The sequence below is a fragment of the Entelurus aequoreus genome, linkage group LG04 (assembly GCF_033978785.1).
Source record: "Entelurus aequoreus isolate RoL-2023_Sb linkage group LG04, RoL_Eaeq_v1.1, whole genome shotgun sequence".
Lineage (NCBI taxonomy): Eukaryota > Metazoa > Chordata > Actinopteri > Syngnathiformes > Syngnathidae > Entelurus > Entelurus aequoreus.
The window spans coordinates 3173445-3193703 of NC_084734.1; the positions used below are offsets into that span (position 1 = coordinate 3173445).

General features: G+C 39.2%; 1 protein-coding gene across 3 annotated transcripts in view; it reads right to left on the reverse strand.

Annotated features, from left to right (window-relative positions):
• The window catches only part of fgf18a (fibroblast growth factor 18a), a 40073-nt gene that overhangs the window by 14096 nt on the left and 5718 nt on the right, over positions 1-20259 (reverse strand). Inside the window, exons 2-3 of one of the 3 annotated variants that reach the window (XM_062043370.1) lie at positions 5432-5471; positions 5147-5324 (exon numbers count right to left, since the gene is read on the reverse strand). In XM_062043370.1, the coding sequence (XP_061899354.1) occupies positions 5147-5324; positions 5432-5471 (218 nt within the window). Of the gene's footprint in view, positions 1-5146; positions 5349-5431; positions 5472-20259 lie in introns of all 3 variants that reach the window. The other 2 variants (XM_062043369.1, XM_062043368.1) reach the window with 2 other exon arrangements.

Below are 20259 nucleotides of genomic sequence, written 5' to 3' on the forward strand. Positions count from 1 at the left end.
CTATATTTATAACAAAGACAAATCATTATTTCTTCTAGATTTTCCAGAACAAAATTTTTAAAAGGAATTCAAAAGACTTTGAAATACGATTTTAATTTGATTCTACAGATTTTCCAGATTTGCCAGAATATTTATTTTGAATTTTAATCATATTAAGTTTGAAGAAATATTTCACAAATATTCTTCGTCGAAAAAACAGAAGCTAAAATTAACAATTTAATTACAATTTATTTATTATTCTTTACAATAAAAAAAATAAATTTACTCGATCAATGATTTAAATTGTCAGGAAAGAAGAGGAAGTAATTTAAAAGGTAAAAAGGTATATGTGTTTGAAAATCCTAAAATCCTTTTTAAGGTTGTATTTTTTCTCTAAAATTGTCTTTCTGACAGTTATAAGAAGCAAAGTAAAAGAATTAATGAATTTATTTAAACAAGTGAAGACCAAGTCTTTAAAATATTTTCTTGGATTTTCAAATTCTATTTGAGTTTTGTCTCTCTTAGAATTAAAAATGTCAGGCAAAGCGAGACCAGCTTGCTAGTAAATAAATAACATTTAAAAAATAGAGGCAGCTCACTGGTAAGTGCTGCTATTTGAGCTATTTTTAGAACAGGCCAGCGGGCTACACATCTGGTCCTTACGGGCTACCTGGTGCCCGCGGGCACCGCGTTGGTGACCCCTGCTCTAAATGCTCACTTCTTCATTGTTGTTGTTGTATTCGATATCTTCCTTCTCTCGCTCATTTTCTGTCTTTTGCTGGCAAGTGAATCATTGAGTCAGCAGCCAGTCGATGAGGTCTTTGTACTGCAAGACAAGCTCCAATGCCCCTGTGCCAAAGCCCGGGGAGGCGTGTGTGTGTGCGTGTGTGTGTGTGTGTGTGTGTTTTTTTTGTGTGTGTGTTCGTGTGTGTGTGTGTGTGTGTGTTCTTGTATTTCTACCCTTCTTGGGACGTCAAGAAGGAAAAGTAGCTTCCATATGAGGACATAAATCATGGTCCCAATAACATTGCATCTAATAGACCAGTGGTTCTCAAATGGGGGTACGCGTACCCCTGGGGGTACTTGAAGGTATGCCAAGGGGTACGTGAGATTTTTTTTAAAATATTCTAAAAATAGCAACCATTCAAAAATCCTTTATAAATATATTTATTAGAGATGTCCGATAATATCGGTCTGCCGATATTATCGGACATTAATAAAAAAAACAAAAGAAAAAAAAAAACAAAAAAAAACGATACTGATAATAAAAAAAGGATACCGATAATTTCCGATATTACATTTTAACGCATTTATCGACCGATAATACCGGTCTGCCGATATTATCGGCCGATAAATGCGTTAAAATGTAATATCGGAAATTATCGGTATCGGTTTTTTTATTATCAGTATCGGGTTTTTTTGTTTTTTTTTATTAAATCCACATAAAAAACACAAGATACACTTACAATTAGTGCACCAACCCACCCCATTTACACTCATTCACACAAAAGGGTTGTTTCTTTCTGTTATTAATATTCTGCTTCCTACATTATATATCAATATATATCAATACAGTCGGCAAGGGATACAGTCCGTAAGCACACATGATTGTGCGTGCTGCTGCTCCACTAATAATACTAACCTTTAACAGTTAATTTTACAAATTTTCATTAATTACTAGTTTCTATGTAACTGTTTTTATATTGTTTTACTTTCTTTTTTATTCAAGAAATTTTTTTTAATTTATTTATCTTATTTTATTTGATTCATTTTTTTAAAAAAGTACCTTATCTTCACCATACCTGGTTGTCCAAATTAGGCATAATAAAGTGTTAATTCCACGACTGTATATATCGGTTGATATCGGTATCGGTTGATATCGGTATCGGTAATTAAAGAGTTGGACAATATCGGAATATCGGATATCGGCAAAAAGCAATTATCGGACATCCCTAATATTTATTGAATAATACTTCAACAAAATATGAATGTAAGTTCATAAACTGAACATCAAATCAAGTAGGCTATTCCATTCATTACCATAAACGCAGAGTTTCCCCCATGCCATGATGGTTTGACCCTCACCAAAATGTCTGTCAAAAAGAACTGTGGAAAGAAATGCAACAATGCAATATTCAGTGTTGACAGCTACATTTTTTTGTGGACATGTTCCATAAATATTGATGTTAAAGATTTTTTTTTTTTGTGAAGAAATTTTTAGATCAGGGGTCACCAACGCGGTGCCCGCGGGCACCAGGTAGCCCGTAAGGACCAGATGAGTAGCCCGCTCGCCTGTTCTAAAAATAGCTCAAATAGCAGCACTTACCAGTGAGCTGCCTCTATTTTTTAAATGTTATTTATTTACTAGCAAGCTGGTCTCGCTTTGCCCGACATTTTTAGATCTAAGAGAGACAAAACTCAAATAGAATTTGAAAATCCAAGGAAATATTTTAAAGACTTGGTCTTCACTTGTTTAAATAGATTCATTTATTTTTTTTACTTTGCTTCTTATAACTTTCAGAAAGACAATTTTAGAGAAAAAATACAACCTTAAAAAGGATTTTAGGATTTTTAAACACATATACCTTTTTACCTTTTAGATTCCTTCCTCTTCTTTCCTGAGAATTTAAATCAATGTTCGAGTAAATTTATTTTTTTTATTGTAAAGAATAATAAATACATTTTAATTTAATTCTTCATTTTAGCTTCTGTTTTTTTACGACGAAGAATATTTGTGAAATATTTCTTCAAACTTATTATGATTAAAATTCAAAAAAACTATTCTGGCAAATCTAGAAAATCTGTAGAATCAAATTTAAATCTTATTTCAAAGTCTTTTGAATTCCTTTTAAAATTTTTGTTCTGGAAAATCTAGAAGAAATAATGATTTGTCTTTGTTAGAAATATAGCTTGGTCCAATTTGTTATATATTCTAACAAAGTGTAGATTGGATTTTAACCTATTTAAAACATGTCATCAAAATTCTAAAATTAATCTTAATCAGGAAAAATGACTTATGATGTTCCATAAATAGTTTTTTTAATTTTTTCAAAAAGATTCGAATTAGCTAGTTTTTCTCTTCTTTTTTTCGGTTGAATTTTGAATTTTAAAGAGTCGAAATTGAAGATAAACTATGTTTCAAAATGTGGTAGTCATTTTTTTTCGTGTTTTCTCCTCTTTTAAACCGTTCAATTAAGTGTAAATATCATTCATTATTAATAATAACAGAGTTAAAGGTAAATTGAGCAAATTGGCTATTTCTGGCAATTTATTTAAGTGTGTATCAAACTGGTAGCCCTTCGCATTAATCACTACCCAAGAAGTAGCTCTTGCTTGCAAAAAGGTTGGTGACCCCTGATTTAGAATGAAGTTCATGAATCCAGATGGATCTCTATTACAATCCCCAAAGAGGGCACTTTAAGTTGATGATTACTTCTATGTGTAGAAATCTTTATTTAGCATTGAATCACTTGTTTATAGTGACATTTTTTGAGTAAAATAATGATTTTTGTCATAATTTTGCCGAGTAAAATTGCGATTATTATTATAATATTGGCAAAATGTTCAAGTTTTCTTATAAATTGTGACTTTTGCCGAGTAAAATTACCACTCTTTTCATAAAATCGCCACAATTTTAAGCTTTTCTTGTAAAATTGCGACAGATATTGAGTAAAATTCCAACCTTTGTCATAATATTGGACAAACGTTCAGTTTTTCTTGTAAAATGTTGACTCGCGTTGAGTAAAATGACGACTTTTATTACAATGCTGCCAAGTTTTTGGTGAATTCCAACTAATTTTTCACAACAAACTTTTTTTTATATTTGCACAGTATGTATATATTATTAATGTTGTACAAATGTTTGTAAATACACATCTCTATATATCTAGAAACCAGTGGCGTGCCGTCACTAGAGGCAGGGGAGGCGGTGCCTCACCTGCCGTCATGGAAAGAAAAAAAATGTAAAAAGAAAAAAAAATAATTAAATTGTTATATGTATCCGGTGATTATACTAAAGTTATTTTCCATTTAACTTCACCAGTTTTAGATTATTTTTATTTTTATTTTCACATTTGCCGTTCAAATACTGAGAAGAGACGGTGCGGCGATCAGCAGCCAGTTGAGGCACGTCGCTGATTTGTGCCTCAACATGGATTGTGCACAATGACTCGGCTAACTGCTGAGCTGCTGTGCAGTGAGACTGTATTGCTATATGAATTATATCAGCTAACTAAACTATGCCATAGTTTAGTTAGCTGAGGTATATAATGTACAGTGTATTTTGTCAAAAAGTGTATGTGTGTAACATATTTCTTGTGCTGAGCATTCATAAATCTGCTGCAAAAGACGTACTGGTTGAGGCTCGCAGTAATCCGGCCTCCTGGTGGTAGAGGGCGGTATAGTGATCCCAGAGATCATTCCTCGGCCGCAGAAGAAAAAAAAAAAAAAAAAAAGTTTGCAAGCTATTGTTTATTTCCTCTCGCCTGGACTTTTATTAAAAACATGGAGGATTACATATGTAAAATAAAACAGTTTTCTAAACTGGACTTTCAATCGAAGCAGGAGGTAATACTTAAAGGTATACCAACGCCGGAGCTAAAAGGTTTGCTTTTGACTTCGGGACAGAAGACCCGTTCTTTTCAAACGGCGTGGTACACACGCAAAGGCTGTCCAGCAAGAAAGGTAAGACCATAATAATGGTTTTTTTTATTAAATGTGCTTTTTTGTGTGCTACAGTTGTGTAAAGAATGCTGGTATGAGCTTTTAAACATAACCCGTTAACTGGTGCCAATCACACGGTGAATAAGATACTATTTAGGTTTCATATGTTTGTAAATCTGACTGTGATGATGCAGCGCCTCACCAGACATGAACCTCACCGCACGCCACTGCTAGAAAGGGTGGTCCTAAAGAGGTCGGCATTTTCAGAAGTCTCAAGAAGGTAACAAATACAAGAGTGTGTGTGTGTGTACTATTGTGAGTGAGCTTGCATCCGTTCATGCATTCACTTGTTTAACCTCCAAGTCTTTGTACTCGCGGTCTTTAGGGTGCGTGAGCGTGCACGGCAATCGGAATGTTTCTCACGAGTGCCAAAATGTTAATGATTGTGCTCTCTGCACACCTCAGTGTGTGGGTGTGTGTGTGTGTGTGTGTGTGTGTGTCTTACCATATTTGTCTCCGTCTTCTCCCCGGGCGCTTATTCTGCGTCCGATCACTTGGACGTGTTTGCCGCTGGTGCGACTGTAGAGCTGGTACACCCGGTGGTGTCGTCGACTCATGGTGTCTCGCACCTGCGTCTGGTTCTCCACGTGCACGCTGAAGTTGACTCCATCCACACCGAGCACCTGCTGCAAACACGCCGCGGGTCGCTTGAGAAACGTCCGTGAAAAATACAACCGTTTTTTTTGTTTTGTTTTACGACTGGAAAACGGTTCGTGGTCATGCAGCTCACCTGCAATGGATTGCACATCACCAGCAACATCTGGATACATCTGGAAATAGTGAAAACACAGGAATAGTCAAGCAACATTGATAACTGCAAAGAGTCAAGCATGACGCCATCATTTATCCCATGTCTTGTTTTTTCTTCTTTCTTTCTGTCTGTTCAACAGCTCTTTTCCTTATTGGCCATTCCTCACGCTGCTTGGCAGGCACGGCACTTTGCCATACAGACAGGCAGATGTCCAGGCACCACATGTAGTTTAGAGTCACGCTACCAGACATCTGTCCCCGACCTAAAGGTCGGACCGGGCCATGCCAGAATCTGGCCTCCAAATGACCCGCCTTGGACCCAGCAGAGTGGCAAACATGCCGAGACAAATAGAATATGTTTTGGTTCGCACATCTGAGGGAACGACCGGATTTATTTGGCTGCCGCCTGTATGTAGACAGCTGGGCTGGACTACAGGTGTACGCTGGGCTGTGATGTGGTTTTGGCCGGGAGAGGACTGCAGCACCAATTAGAGATGCTATGAATAAGTGAGAACATGAGCTACCCGATGTGTGGAAAAATCATTTCTGGAGGAATAATTATGGTGATGCGGGATTCATGTGTGTAGTCACACTGGCTTTGTTGTTGTGATTTTGTCGATGGATGTTCTCAATCATCCAGGTCATCGTATTCTCTGCAGGGCATTCGATCGATTGCAACTCGGCAGTTCGGTTTGTCTTAGAAGACGTTTCGCCTCCCATCCGAGAAGGCTTTATCGGTTCAAAGACCTAGATGGGTCGAATCCAGTCTGACTAGACTAGATCTGACCAATCTAGTCTGACTAGACTAGATCTGACCAATCTAAGTCAATTGACGAAACTGTTTCTAAAACAAACTGAAAGGTCACTTTCAGTTTATCTTAGAAAAGGTTTCGCCTCTCATCCGAGAAGGCTTTATCAGTTCATAGACCTAGATTGGTCAAATCTAGTCTGACAAGACTAGATCTGACCAATCTAGTCTGACTAGACTAGATTTGACCAATCTAAGTCAATTGACGAAACAGTTTCTAAAACAAACTGAAAGGTCACTTTCAGTTTATCTTAGAAAAGGTTTCGCCTCTCATCCGAGAAGGCTTTATCAGTTCAGAGTCCTAGATTGGTCAAATCTAGTCTGACAAGACTAGATCTGACCAATCTAGTCCGACTAGACTAGATCTGACCAATCTAAGTCAATTGACGAAACAGCTTCTAAAACAAACTGAAAGGTCACTTTCAGTTTATCTTAGAAAAGGTTTCGCCTCTCATCCGAGAAGGCTTTATCAGTTCATAGACCTAGATTGGTCAAATCTAGTCTGACAAGACTAGATCTGACCAATCTAGTCTGACTAGACTAGATCTGACCAATCTAAGTTAATTGACGAAACAGCTTCTAAAACAAACTGAAAGGTCCATTTCAGTTTGTCTTAGAAGACGTTTCGCCTCTCATTCGAGAAGGTTTTATCGGTTCATAGACCTAGTTTGGTCAAATCTAGTCTGACTAGACTAGATCCAACCAATCTAGTCTGACTAGACTAGATCTGACCAATTTAAGTCAATTGACGAAACAGCTTCTAAAACAAACTGAAAGGTACTTTTCAGTTTGTCTTAGAAGAGGTTTCGCCTCTCATCCGAGAAGGCTTTATCGGTTCATAGACCTAGTTTGGTCAAATCTAGTCTGACAAGACTAGATCTGACCAATCTAGTCCGACTAGACTAGATCTGACCAATGTAAGTCAATTGACGAAACAGCTTCTAAAACAAACTGAAAGGTCCTTTTCAGTTTGTCTTAGAAGACGTTTCACCTCTCATCCGAGAAGGCTTTATCGGTTCATAGACCTAGTTTGGTCAAATCTAGTCTGACTAGACTAGATCTGACCAATCTAAGTCAATTGACGAAACAGCTTCTAAAACAAACTGAAAGGTCAATTTCAGCTTGTCTTAGAAGACGTTTCGCCTCCCATCTGAGAAGGCTTTATCGGTTCATAGACCTAGATTGGTCAAATCTAGTCCGACTAGACTAGATCTGACCAATCTAGTCTGACTAGACTAGATCTGACCAATCTCAGTCGATTGACGAAACAGCTTCTAAAACAAACTGAAAGGTCCATTTAAGTTTGTCTTAGGAGAGGTTTCGCCTCTCATCCGAGAAGGCTTTATCAGTTCATAGACCTAGATTGGTCAAATCTAGTCTCACTAGACTAGATCCAACCAATATAGTCTGACTAGACTAGATCTGACCAATCTAAGTCAATTGACGAAACAGTTTCTAAAACAAACTGAAAGGTCACTTTCAGTTTATCTTAGAAAAGGTTTCGCCTCTCATCCGAGAAGGCTTTATCAGTTCATAGACCTAGATTGGTCAAATCTAGTCTGACAAGACTAGATCTGACCAATCTAGTCTGACTAGACTAGATCTGACCAATCTAAGTCAATTGACGAAACAGCTTCTAAAACAAACTGAAAGGTCACTTTCAGTTTATCTTAGAAAAGGTTTCGCCTCTCATCCGAGAAGGCTTTATCAGTTCATAGACCTAGATTGGTCAAATCTAGTCTGACAAGACTAGTTCTGACCAATCTAGTCCGACTAGACTAGATCTGACCAATCTAAGTCAATTGAAGAAACAGCTTCTAAAACAAACTGAAAGGTCCATTTCAGTTTGTCTTAGAAGAAGTTTCGCCTCTCATCCGAGAAGGCTTTATAGGTTCATAGACCTAGATTGGTCAAATCTAGTCCGACTAGACCTAGATATGAACAATCTAAGTCAATAGACTAAACAGCTTCTAAAACAAACTGAAAGGTCCATTTCAGTTTGTCTTAGAAGACGTTTCGCCTCCCATCTGAGAAGGCTTTATCAGTTCATAGACCTAGATGGGTCAAATCTAGTCTGACAAGACTAGATCTGACCAATCTAGTCCGACTAGACTAGATCTGACCAATTTAAGTCAATTGACGAAACCGCTTCTAAAACAAACTGAAAGGTCCATTTCAGTTTGTCTTAGAAGAGGTTTCGCCTCTCATTCGAGAAGGTTTTATCGGTTCATAGACCTAGTTTGGTCAAATCTAGTCTGACTAGACTAGATCCAACCAATCTAGTCTGACTAGACTAGATCTGACCAATTTAAGTCAATTGACGAAACAGCTTCTAAAACAAACTGAAAGGTCAATTTCAGCTTGTCTTAGAAGACGTTTCGCCTCTCATCCGAGAAGGCTTTATCGGTTCATAGACCTAGATTGGTCAAATCTAGTCCGACAAGACTAGATCTGACCAATCTAGTCCGACTAGACTAGATCTGACCAATCTAAGTCAATTGACGAAACAGCTTCTAAAACAAACTGAAAGGTCCTTTTCAGTTTGTCTTAGAAGATGTTTCGCCTCTCATCCGAGAAGGCTTTATAGGTTCATAGACCTAGATTGGTCAAATCTAGTCTGACTAGACTAGATCCGACTAATCTAGTCTGACTATCAATCAATCAATCAATGTTTATTTATATAGCCCTAAATCACAATTGTCTCAAAGGGCTGAAGGCTCTATCGGTTCATAGACCTAGATTGGTCAAATCTAGTCTGACTAGACTAGATCTGACCAAGCTAGTCTGACTACAGTAGATCTGACCAATCTAAGTCAACTTACGAAACATGTTTCGCCTCTCAGCCGATCAAGTTTCATCAGTTCATGCTCATCGACTTAAATTGATCAGCTCTTGTCTGACTGGATTGACTAGACTAGATCTGACCAGGCTAAGTCAATGAGCATGAACTAATTAAGTTGTTTCGTCAGTTCTTGTTTATAGATTCAGATTGGTTAGATCTAGTCTAGTCCCACTGAACAGACTAAGTATGTGAGAATGAACTGGCGAAAGGACTTCTAAGACAAACTAAACAGTCCAGTTCAATCTGTTTCGCCTCTCATTCACGCAGGCTTCATCAGTTCATGTTCATAGACTAAGCTGGGTCAGATTTAGTCTGACTAGACTAGATCTGACCAAGCTCAGTTAACTGCCGAAACATCTTCTAAAACAAATTGAACAGTTTATTAGGAGACGTTTCGCCTCTCAACCGAGCAGGCTTCATCACTTCATGCTCACAGACTTAAATTGGTCAGATCTTGTCTAAGTCTATGAGAATTAACTGACAAAACGACTTCTCAAAGACAACTGAAAAGTTCAGTTCAATTTTACTTAGAAGATGTTTCGCCTCTCATACGATCTGGCTTCATCAGTTCATGCTCGTAGACTTAGTCTGGTCAGATTTAGTCTAGTTAGTCCAGTCAAACTGACCAGACTAAGTCCATGAGCATGAACCGACAAAATGTCTTCAAAGGCAAACTGAACAGTCCAGTTTAGTTTGTCTTAGAAGACATTTCTCCTCTCAATCGAGCAGGCTACATCAGTTAATGCTCTTAGACTTAGATTGGGCTGATCAATCTAAGTCAATTGCCGAAAAACATCTCCGGAAACAAACGTTTTAGATTATTGGTCGGATGTACTCTGACTCGACTATATCGGACCAATCTATGTCAATTGACTAAAAACGTCTTCTAAAACAAAAAAACGTCTTCTAAAACAAACTGAACAGTCCAGTTCAGTTTGTCTTAGAAGAAATTTTGCGTCTCATCCGATCAGGCTTCATCATTTCATGCTCATAGGCTTACTCTGGTCAGATTTAGTCTAGTTAGTCCAGTCAAACGGACCAGACTAAGTTTATGAGCATGAACCGACAAAATGTCTTCAAAGGCAAACTGAACAGTCCAGTTTAGTTAGTCTTAGAAGACATTTCTCCTCTCAATCGAGCAGGCTACATCAGTTAATGCTCTTAGACTTAGATTGATCTGATCAATCTAAGTCAATTGCCGAAAAACATCTCCGGAAACAAACGTTTTAGATTATTGGTCGGATGTACTCTGACTCGACTATATCGGACCAATCTATGTCAATTGACTAAAAACATCTTCTAAAACATAAAAACGTCTTCTAAAACAAACTGAACGGTCCAGTTCAGTTTGTCTTAGAAGACATTTTGCGTCTCATCCAATCAGGCTTCATCATTTCATGCTCATAGGCTTACTCTGGTCAGATCTAGTCTAGTTGGTCCAGTCACACTGTTTGGACAAAAGCATGAACCGATGAAGCCTGAACAAACCAGTTGCGATGGATTGAAAGCACTTAGAGTATTACTAACTTTGCACCTTCACAACAGAACCATCTGGTTTTGTACAAATTCATCTCACTTTATCTAAGATTAGACGTTGACCTTGGAGCTGTCGCTTGTAATTTAAAGCATTAGAATTGGATTCTAGAAACCCTGCAAAACCTTGAGCTGCTCTATATTAGCGGCTGGATGATTTTCAGAACCAAGATCATAGGCTGACCAGCAATTGTAACAATCTTGTCTTTCTCCACCTCATCTTGCGCTATCTCCGCATGCCTCTTCCCTCTCTTTCTCCGGCTTGTTGTCCTCCCTATCTCTCCTCCACCTCTTTGTCTCTCCTTCCTATCGTCCCCCTGCCTCCAAGCTTTATGTTTGGGGTTAGCGAGGTGATTCCTCTGCACTGTCATGGGCATGCACACAGATGTGTGTATACAGGGGGAGCAGGCAGCTGACAGCTGGGCCAAAGCAAAGACATGTGCACCGCCGCTGAGGCCGCGAGATAGCGAGGGAGAGAGGATGGAGAGAACAGCCAGGGAATGAAAGAGGTTCGAGATAAAATCAGGAAAGAATGGGGCTGATGTGAAAAGGGAGGATAGGGGAGGCAATCATAAAAGGTTGGATCTCCGAGGAGGCAGAAAAGAAGCAGCAGAGACAGTAACCGCGCGGTGTGGTCTGCTTTGGCGTGAGAAGTAGACAAAAAGATAAATAATGGCAAAGAAAGGGGAAGAGGTTACAAGTCATGCACATCATAACACACGTCGCTGCCTCCTGACTCTGGCACACGTACATCACCACATACTCCAACTTCCTCTCTTTACCACACGCTTAGAAAAAATATAGTTATTCCTTTGATTGACACTCGGTGGTCAAAGAACTGACCAATTGGTGGATTAGTGGGTTTGGTGTTGCTGAAGAAGCATTATAGAAGGACTATTCAACTGGCAACAAGGGGCCCAAATCTGACAACAAGCCGACCCACCGGTTTAGTTAAAAAAAACTCGGGAATTACTAACATTTTACCATAACCATATGGCCATGACCCGAGTGCCCCATAATGGGCCGCCAAAAATATTTGTCATCCGTGGTCCGTATGGGCCGCTACGGTACTCAATTTTAATGCCATTTTTCCACCACTTGAGGCAGTATTGCATCAGTCAGTAGACTGAATGGCACATATTTATTAAGTTAGTTTGAATGCGTTTATTTTTTACGAGTCCCTTCCTTTGCGGTATATGAGATCAGTATTCATTTTCGTAATCAGCCTGACCTAAGCCTTTGACAAGGTTTGGAGCAGTTAAACTGTAGGTAGGTTAATATGCTGAATTAAGACAATTAAAATTGAAAGTACTGTAAGTGGGGCTGTCTCAATCCAATAATGTTATCGCATTTCCGACCGATCTAAAACACGAGTATCGAATGTTATCGGCTTGCATCTAAAATCTTTAATACAAGTTCACATCAGTTAAAGTCCTCCGATAAGTACACAAGGTTGGTATTTTCTTGGATTTTGGTGAAGTCATTTACAAAAGGTAAATATGGTACGATATAGCTACTAAGAGTGAGAAGCTAGTCCCTTCTTTTGCGGTACATGAGATCAGTATTCATTTTCGTAATCAGCCTGACCTAAGCCTTGGTCCTTTGACAAGGTTTGGAGCAGTTAAACTGTAAGTAGGTTAAATATGCTAAATGAAGACGATTAAAATTAAAAGTACTGTAAGTGGGGCTGTCCCAATCCAATATTGTTATCGCATTTCCGTCTGATGCAAAAAACTAGTATCGAATGGTATCGGCTTGCATCCAAAATCTTTAATATAAGTTGACAGCCAGTTAAAGTCCTCCGATAAGTACACAAGGTTGGTATATTTTTGTTTTTGGTGACGTTATTTACAAAAGGTAAATATGGTAGGATATAGCTACTAAGAGTTAGCAGCTAGTCCCTTCCTTTGCGGTATATGAGATCAGTATTAATTTTCGTAATCAGCCTGACTTAAGCCTTGGTCCTTTGACAAGGTTTGGACCAGTAAGTAGGTTAAATATGCTGAATTAAGACAATTAAATTTGAAAGTACTGTAAGTGGTGCTGTCTCAATCCAATAATGTTACCGCATTTCCGACCGATCTAAAACACGAGTATCGAATGTTATCGGCTTGCATCTAAAATCTTTAATACAAGTTCACATCAGTTAAAGTCCTCCGATAAGTACACAAGGTTGGTATTTTCTTGGATTTTGGTGAAGTCATTTACAAAAGGTAAATATGGTAGGATATAGCTACTAAGAGTTAGCAGCTAGTCCCTTCCTTTGCGGTATATGAGATCAGTATTCATTTTCGTAATCAGCCTGACCTAAGCCTTGGTCCTTTGACAAGGTTTGGAGCAGTTAAACTGTAAGTAGGTCAAATATGCTGAATGAAGACGATTAAAATTAAAATTACTGTAAGTGGGGCTGTCCCAATCCAATATTGTTATCGCATTTCCGTCTGATGCAAAAAACTAGTATCGAATGGTATCGGCTTGCATCCAAAATCTTTAATATAAGTTGACAGCCAGTTAAAGTCCTCCAATAAGCACACAAGGTTGGTATATTTTTGTTTTTGGTGAAGTCATTTACAAAAGGTAAATATGGTAGGATATAGCTACTAAGAGTTAGCAGCTAGTCCCTTCCTTTGCGGTATATGAGATCAGTATTCATTTTCGTAATCAGCCTGACTTAAGCCTTGGTCCTTTGACAAGGTTTGGACCAGTAAGTAGGTTAAATATGCTGAATTAAGACAATTAAAATTGAAAGTACTGTAAGTGGGGCTGTCTCAATCCAATATTGTTATCGCATTTCCGACCGATCTAAAACACGAGTATCGAATGTTATCGGCTTGCATCTAAAATCTTGAATACAAGTTCACATCAGTTAAAGTCCTCCGATAAGTACACAAGGTTGGTATTTTCTTGGATTTTGGTGAAGTCATTTACAAAAGGTAAATATGGTAGGATATAGCTACTAAGAGTTAGCAGCTAGTCCCTTCCTTTGCGGTATATGAGATCAGTATTTATTTTCGTAATCAGCCTGACCTAAGCCTTGGTCCTTTGACAAGGTTTGGAGCAGTTAAACTGTAAGTAGGTTACATATGCTGAATGAAGATGATTAAAATGTAAAGTACTGTAAATAGGGCTGTCTCCATCCAATATTGTTATCGCATTGCCGTCTGATGCAAAAAACTAGTATCGAATGGTATCGGCTTGCATCTAAAATCTTTATTATAAGTTGACGGCCAGTTAAGCACACAAGTTTGGTATTTTCTTGTATTTTGATGAAGTCATTTGCAAAAGGTAAATATGGTAAGCTATAGCTACTAAGAGTTAGCAGGTAGTGTACAAAAACAGCTAAACACATAACAAAAGGGGTCCCTAATTGAACAATATCACTGTCTAAAACACCACATGTATCAGTATAAACAAGTATCAAATAATTATAATTGCATATTACTTATAGATACAAAGTCTCCAAGACGGCTATCAGAAAGTATCCAATAAAAAACATGTCGGCATCATTCAATTTTCTGTCATGTGCTTCATTTAATGAACTACTTTGGCCACTAGGTGTTGCTAAAATTAACACATAACTTTAAAAAGCCTAAATCTGCCATGAGGTTAGTGATGTTATTACTTACTCCTGTTCTCAAGCAATTTCACTTGATCAAACTTTGGTTAAAGGTTAGAAAGCTTTTTTGCAGTGGGTCCTTAAAAACTGCAGAGAACTCCTGTTGTATGGACAAAGCTATTTTTTCATAATCAAATTTCCCCTGTAGATGAAGCTCATTCTCATATGTGGACGAAAAAGTCCGGCCCCTGAGGTCCTTAGCTTTCTGGAAATGTGGTCCCCCTAAACAATTTAGTTTGATATCCCCGCTGTATAGAGCGCACTACTTGGCTGGTCCGGACTCAACTTTGATGTCTAGAGAAGAACAATACATCCACGCTTCTTTGGATGGCATTATCAGCTTCAATTTGACACTGGCATGACTCAGAGAGACACTCACACATCCCATTGAGATCGTATTTTAAACTTTGAAAGATCCAGATCAGTGAAACGTCGTCCAATGGACTGTTCAGTTTGTTTTAGAAGATTTTTCGGCAGTTTATTTAGCTTTCTCAGATCCAGTCCAGTCGGACTAAATCTGACCAAGCTTAGTCTATGAACATGAACTGGGGAAGCCTGCATGAATGAGAGGAGAAACATCAAACTGAACAGGACTGTTCAGTTGGTCTTAGAATTCATTTTGCCAGTTCATTCTCAGGTACTTAGTCTTGTCAGTGTGACTAGACTAGATCTAACCAATCTAAGTCTATGAACATGAACTGACAAAAACAACTTCATCAGTTCATGCTTAATGACTTAGCCTGCTACGGGCACTCCATCTAGTGGTACGCCGAAGAATCAGTTAGGTGATTAGTGTTTTACTTTCCTATATTCAAACACATTGTTACTGTTCAAACTGGGTGTAATGTTACTGTGGCCAACAATACTAAATATGCTTTTTAAATAAAGCCTCGGTCTTGTTTTCAATGCATACTTGGGCCTACTACACTACTGTATTTTAATGTTAGTCATTATGGTGGTACTTGGAGAGTCCAGTCTTTTCTGAGGTGGTACTTGGTAAAATAAAAATAAAAAGTTTGAGAAACTACTGATTCACACAATTTAGGGTCGCTATTGGTTTTGAATGACTTAAAGTATATATTACAGCATGGTTTTGACTCACAGTTTCAGCGTTCAGGTATGTTTCTACTACATCCTATGTGTCAAAGTCAAGGGCCGAGGGCCAGATCCGTCCCGCGAATGAATTATCTATGGCCCCCGGGATATTTTACTGTTTTAATTGGTTTTACCCTTTAAAATAGCTTTTAATCATATTTATTTTTTATGTTGTCTCTGTATTGGTTTTCTATTAATTTATTCTTTGATTTTATTCAGTCATTGGTGTAGCATAATATTGTTTTTAATATTATTTTTAATATTGTTTTTAATATTGTTTTTAATATTGTTTTTAACATGGCTGTGCAGCACTTTGGAAACATTCTTGTTGTGTAAATGTGCTATATAAATAAAGTGGATTGGATTGGATTTGATTAGTATTTAGAACCGGCCCGCAGGCCACAGCCACCTGCTGCTGTTTTGCACGCACCAATACTCCATCAGTGTTGGCGCTAGGAATTTTCAAAGTGGGGTCCCACAGTCCATTTTTGGGGGTCTCACTTTTTTTGTAACCGTTTTGAAAACAAATGATAAATGTACGCATTATTCTGTTATAGCTCACATTCTATATTGTGTTTTGGAAAAAGGTTGTCATTAACGATACTTCATTTATTAAAAGAAAACACATTTTTATGCATATGTAATAATAATAATAATAATAATAATATATTTTATTTGTAAAAAGCACTTTACATTGAATAAACCTCAAAGAGCTACAGTGTATTAAAAAAAATTAAAAGATAATAAAAACATTTAAAAAATAAAAACTAGAACAGCCAAATAGCTAAAACTAGTATGCATATATCTTTTTTTAAAAGCATCCACAGTCTGTGGTGCCCTCAGGTGGTCAGGGAGATCGTTCCACAAACTGGGAGCGGCGGAGCAGAAAGCCCGGTCACCCATTGTTCGTAGCTTTGTCCTCGGAGGTTGGAGGAGGTTAGCCTGTGTGGAGGATTTGCGGGGTGAGTAGTTCTTTGAGGTAGAGGGGGGCATTTCCATGGAGGCACTGGTGGGTTAGTAGGGAGACTTACATGTAAATGTATTCAGTTATAAACATTAATTTACTTTATTCTTTCCTTCATGGGTCTAAACTTTACCGGTATTTTTTTTCTTCTATATTTTTATTGAATGTGTTTGTTCTATTTTTGTTCTATATTCTAGTTTTAATGCCATGATTTTAATAGTCCGGCCCGCGTGTGCACATATTTTCCTCCATGCGGCCCCTGAGCTAAAATGAGTTTGACACCAACACTCGGTTGGATGTTGGATGTGCAAAAAGTTTACATTTACAGTTTCCTATTCGTGACGTCGGAGTACATGACACTTATCAATAAATCCGAAGCACCCGGACTCTGGTCTTCATTGTTAAGGATGCTTCGCCTTCCAGTCCACCCTGGCCACGGATGGCTGAGAAACTACAGACATATAGTGTACACCTCCTTCTGACAGCCGCATACTTCGCCGTGTTGACCCTTGAGTCATTCTAATAGATGCAGACATCGTTGGCAAGGAGGTGTTGGCCCCCTTACATTTTGCCTGCGCGGCCAAAAAAACCTGAGCATTGTGAGGACTCTCAGCTGTTAAAACACCACCGAGGACACTGCAGGAAAAGTGCCTCGGCGCTGGATTCCCCTGCTCCCGCAAAAACCACAGACACTCCGTGTTATGCCAGCCGTGGAGCGAAGGCGAGAAGAAAGGAGGGTTGGGGGAGGGATGAGAAAAGGTGTGGAAGAGGCCAGAAGGCGGTGGAGAGAGGTGGCCGCCTGCCAAAACAAGCCAGGTCCTCTGACATCATAAACCTGCGCCCCTTGGCTGGAAGGCTGCGGTCGGACAAACCAACCGACCGGGCACCGGCGTGGAGCGGTTTGCGTCAGGGTGTAGCGGCGGTTAGAGCGGTGCATTGCACGTTCCTCTGCGGGTCTCGGCGGTGAGGCAAGCGGGCGTGCGAGCGGTATCAGCAGGAACAATCCTGACTGCGAATCAGTCGTCGGGAGAAAGCCTCAAAGTGGATCTGCGGCTTTTTAAGAGAGTAGCAACAGGTTGCTGCGGTTAGGGCTTTTTTTCGCCGATAAAATGGGCGAAACTGCATTTTTCGGAGGGCGGGGGGAAGTAAATCCATAAGTGTCTGTGGTGAAGCGGGGAGGAAATGAACGGCTCGATGATTGGCTTTGGTCGACCTTAACTAAAACCAGCAGACTAAACAGTCGGTCTGCTCCTCCTCAGATACTGCCAGGGGCGCCGTCATTCATCAGTTATTAATTCTTACGTTTTATCTCAGCGAGCATCTGCGGGGGGAAAAAAAAAACAAACAAAAAAAAACCGGTGCCGGGCGAGTCCAGGAGACAGATAGGCGGTTAAAAGTTAGGCAACGGTGGCGGCACGTAGGTAGGTTGAGGAATGACAAGCATCTGTTAAAGTTAAAGTACCAATGATTGTCACACACACACTAGGTGTGGTGAAATTTATCCTCTGCATTTGACCCATCCCCTTGTTCAACCCCTTGGAGGTGAGGGGAGCAGTGAGCAGCAGCGGTGGCCGCGCCCGGGAATCATTGGTGATTTAACCCCCAAATCCAACCCTTGATGCTGAGTGCCAAGCAGGGAGGTAATGGCTCCCATTTTTACAGTCTTTGGTATGACTCGGCCGGGGTTTGAACTCACAACTCACTCACCTACTCAGTGGCCTAGTGCATACTTGCCAACCTTGAGACCTCTAATATCGGGAGGTGGGGGGTGGGGGTGGGGTGTTTGGGGGCGGGGGGTGTGGTTGGGGGCGTGGTTATTTACAGCTAGAATTCACCAACTCGAGACAGACTTAGAACAGAACTTTGAAGAAAAGACTTCTCCATTGAACACGGTGGCCGAAATGATATACTCATCATGAACGGAGAAGTTAAACAGGACAATACTGCCATCTAATGGATAGCCACCGGAACACTGAAATTCAAGTATTTTTTTTTTTTCTATGTAAATAAAATAAATATTTCATACATATATGTATATATATGTATGAAATACTTGACTTTCAGTGAATTCTAGCTATATATATATATATATATATATATATATATATATATATATATATATATATATATATATATATATATATATATATATATATATATATATATATATATATATATATATATATTTATTTTATTTACATAGAAAAAAAAAAAAAAACTTGAATTTCAGTGTTCCGGTGGCTATCCATTAGATGGCAGTATTGTCCTGTTTAACTTCTGCGTTCATGATGAGTATATCATTTCGTCCACCGTGTTCAATGGAGAAGTCTGTTCTACATAGTTCTGTTCTAAGTCTGTTCTAAAAGCCCTAGATGTTATGACGTCATCGGGCAGGCAAGCTGTTTATATTGTGGGAAAGCGTACGTGAGAACAGGCTGTCCCCACTCAGTCTCAGGTCCGCATTGAGCTGGAGGGGGCGTGGCCTCCAGCTCCGGCTGAATACCGGGAGTTTGTCGGGAGAAAATCTCTGCCGGGAGGTTGTCGGGAGAGGCGCTGAATACCGGGATTCTCCCGCTAAAAACGGGAGGGTTGGCAAGTATGGCCTAGTGGTCAGAGTGACCGCCCTAAGATCGGTAGGTTGTGAGTTCAACTCCCAGGGGGTGAACAAGGGGATGGGTCAAATGCAGAGGACAAATTTCACCACACCTAATGTGTGTGTGTGAGACAATCATTGGTACTTTAACTTTAACTTCAACCTAGCGCTCTCAGGGCGGACACTCTAACCACTAGGCCACTGAGTAGGTTATCTGGAGATCCGGCGCGAGCAAAGAAAACTAAAGCAAGTATGCATCTTCCGTCTTTTTAGTCGCGTTATATCGGGGGCCAGAAACTTCCGAGTTCCTGGTTCGAATCTAGTCACTGCCGTTGCGTCCTTTGACAAGACACTGCAACCCACCTGGCTCCCGGTCCCACCCGCACTGGAGTAAATGTAGCTTAAATGTTTCTCAATATAAAGTCTTTAGAGCAGGGGCGTCAAACTCATTTTAGATCGGGGGCCGGACTGGTAAAACCACGGCACGATAACTCATACTTGCCAACCCTCCCGTTTTTAGCGGGAGAATCCCGGTATTCAGCGCCTCTCCCGACAACCTCCCGGCAGAGATTTTCTCCCGACAAATTCCCGGTATTCAGCCGTAAGCTGGAGGCCACGCCCCCTCCAGCTCAATGCGGACCTGAGACTGAGTGGGGACAGCCTGTTCTCACGTCCGCTTTCCCACAATATAAACAGCTTGCCTGCCCAATGAACGGAGAAGTTAAACAGGACAATACTGCCATCTAATGGATAGCCAACGGAACACTGAAATTCAACTATTTTTTTTTCTATGTAAATAAAACAAATATATATATATATATATATATATATATATATATATATATATATATATATATATATATATACATATATATATATATATATATATATATATATATATATATATATATATATATATATATATATATATATATGAAATACTCGAGTTGGTGAATTCTAGCTGTAAATAACCACGCCCCCAAACCCCCCCCCCCCCCCCCCCCCCCGACCAAGCCCCCCCGCAAAGGCAGTGCCTCTAAGGTTTATTGGCGCGTTTTAAAAAGTCATAAATGTAACTTTTTGAAACCGATACCGATAATTTCCGATATTACATTTTAAAGCATTTTTCTGCCGATAATATCGGACATCTCTAATCATAATGTTGTTATTTTTTAGTTTTTTTTTTTACAATTACCTGTTGTGGTTGAAAAATTATAACAAAATCAAATGACAGTATGTTATTTATGTAGTTTGATCATTTTCCTCCACTGATGCACTAAAACATCATGTGGTTTATTTTGTACATATGTAGCATCATCTACAAAGATACAAAGAATTGCTATTGCGACATCCAGTG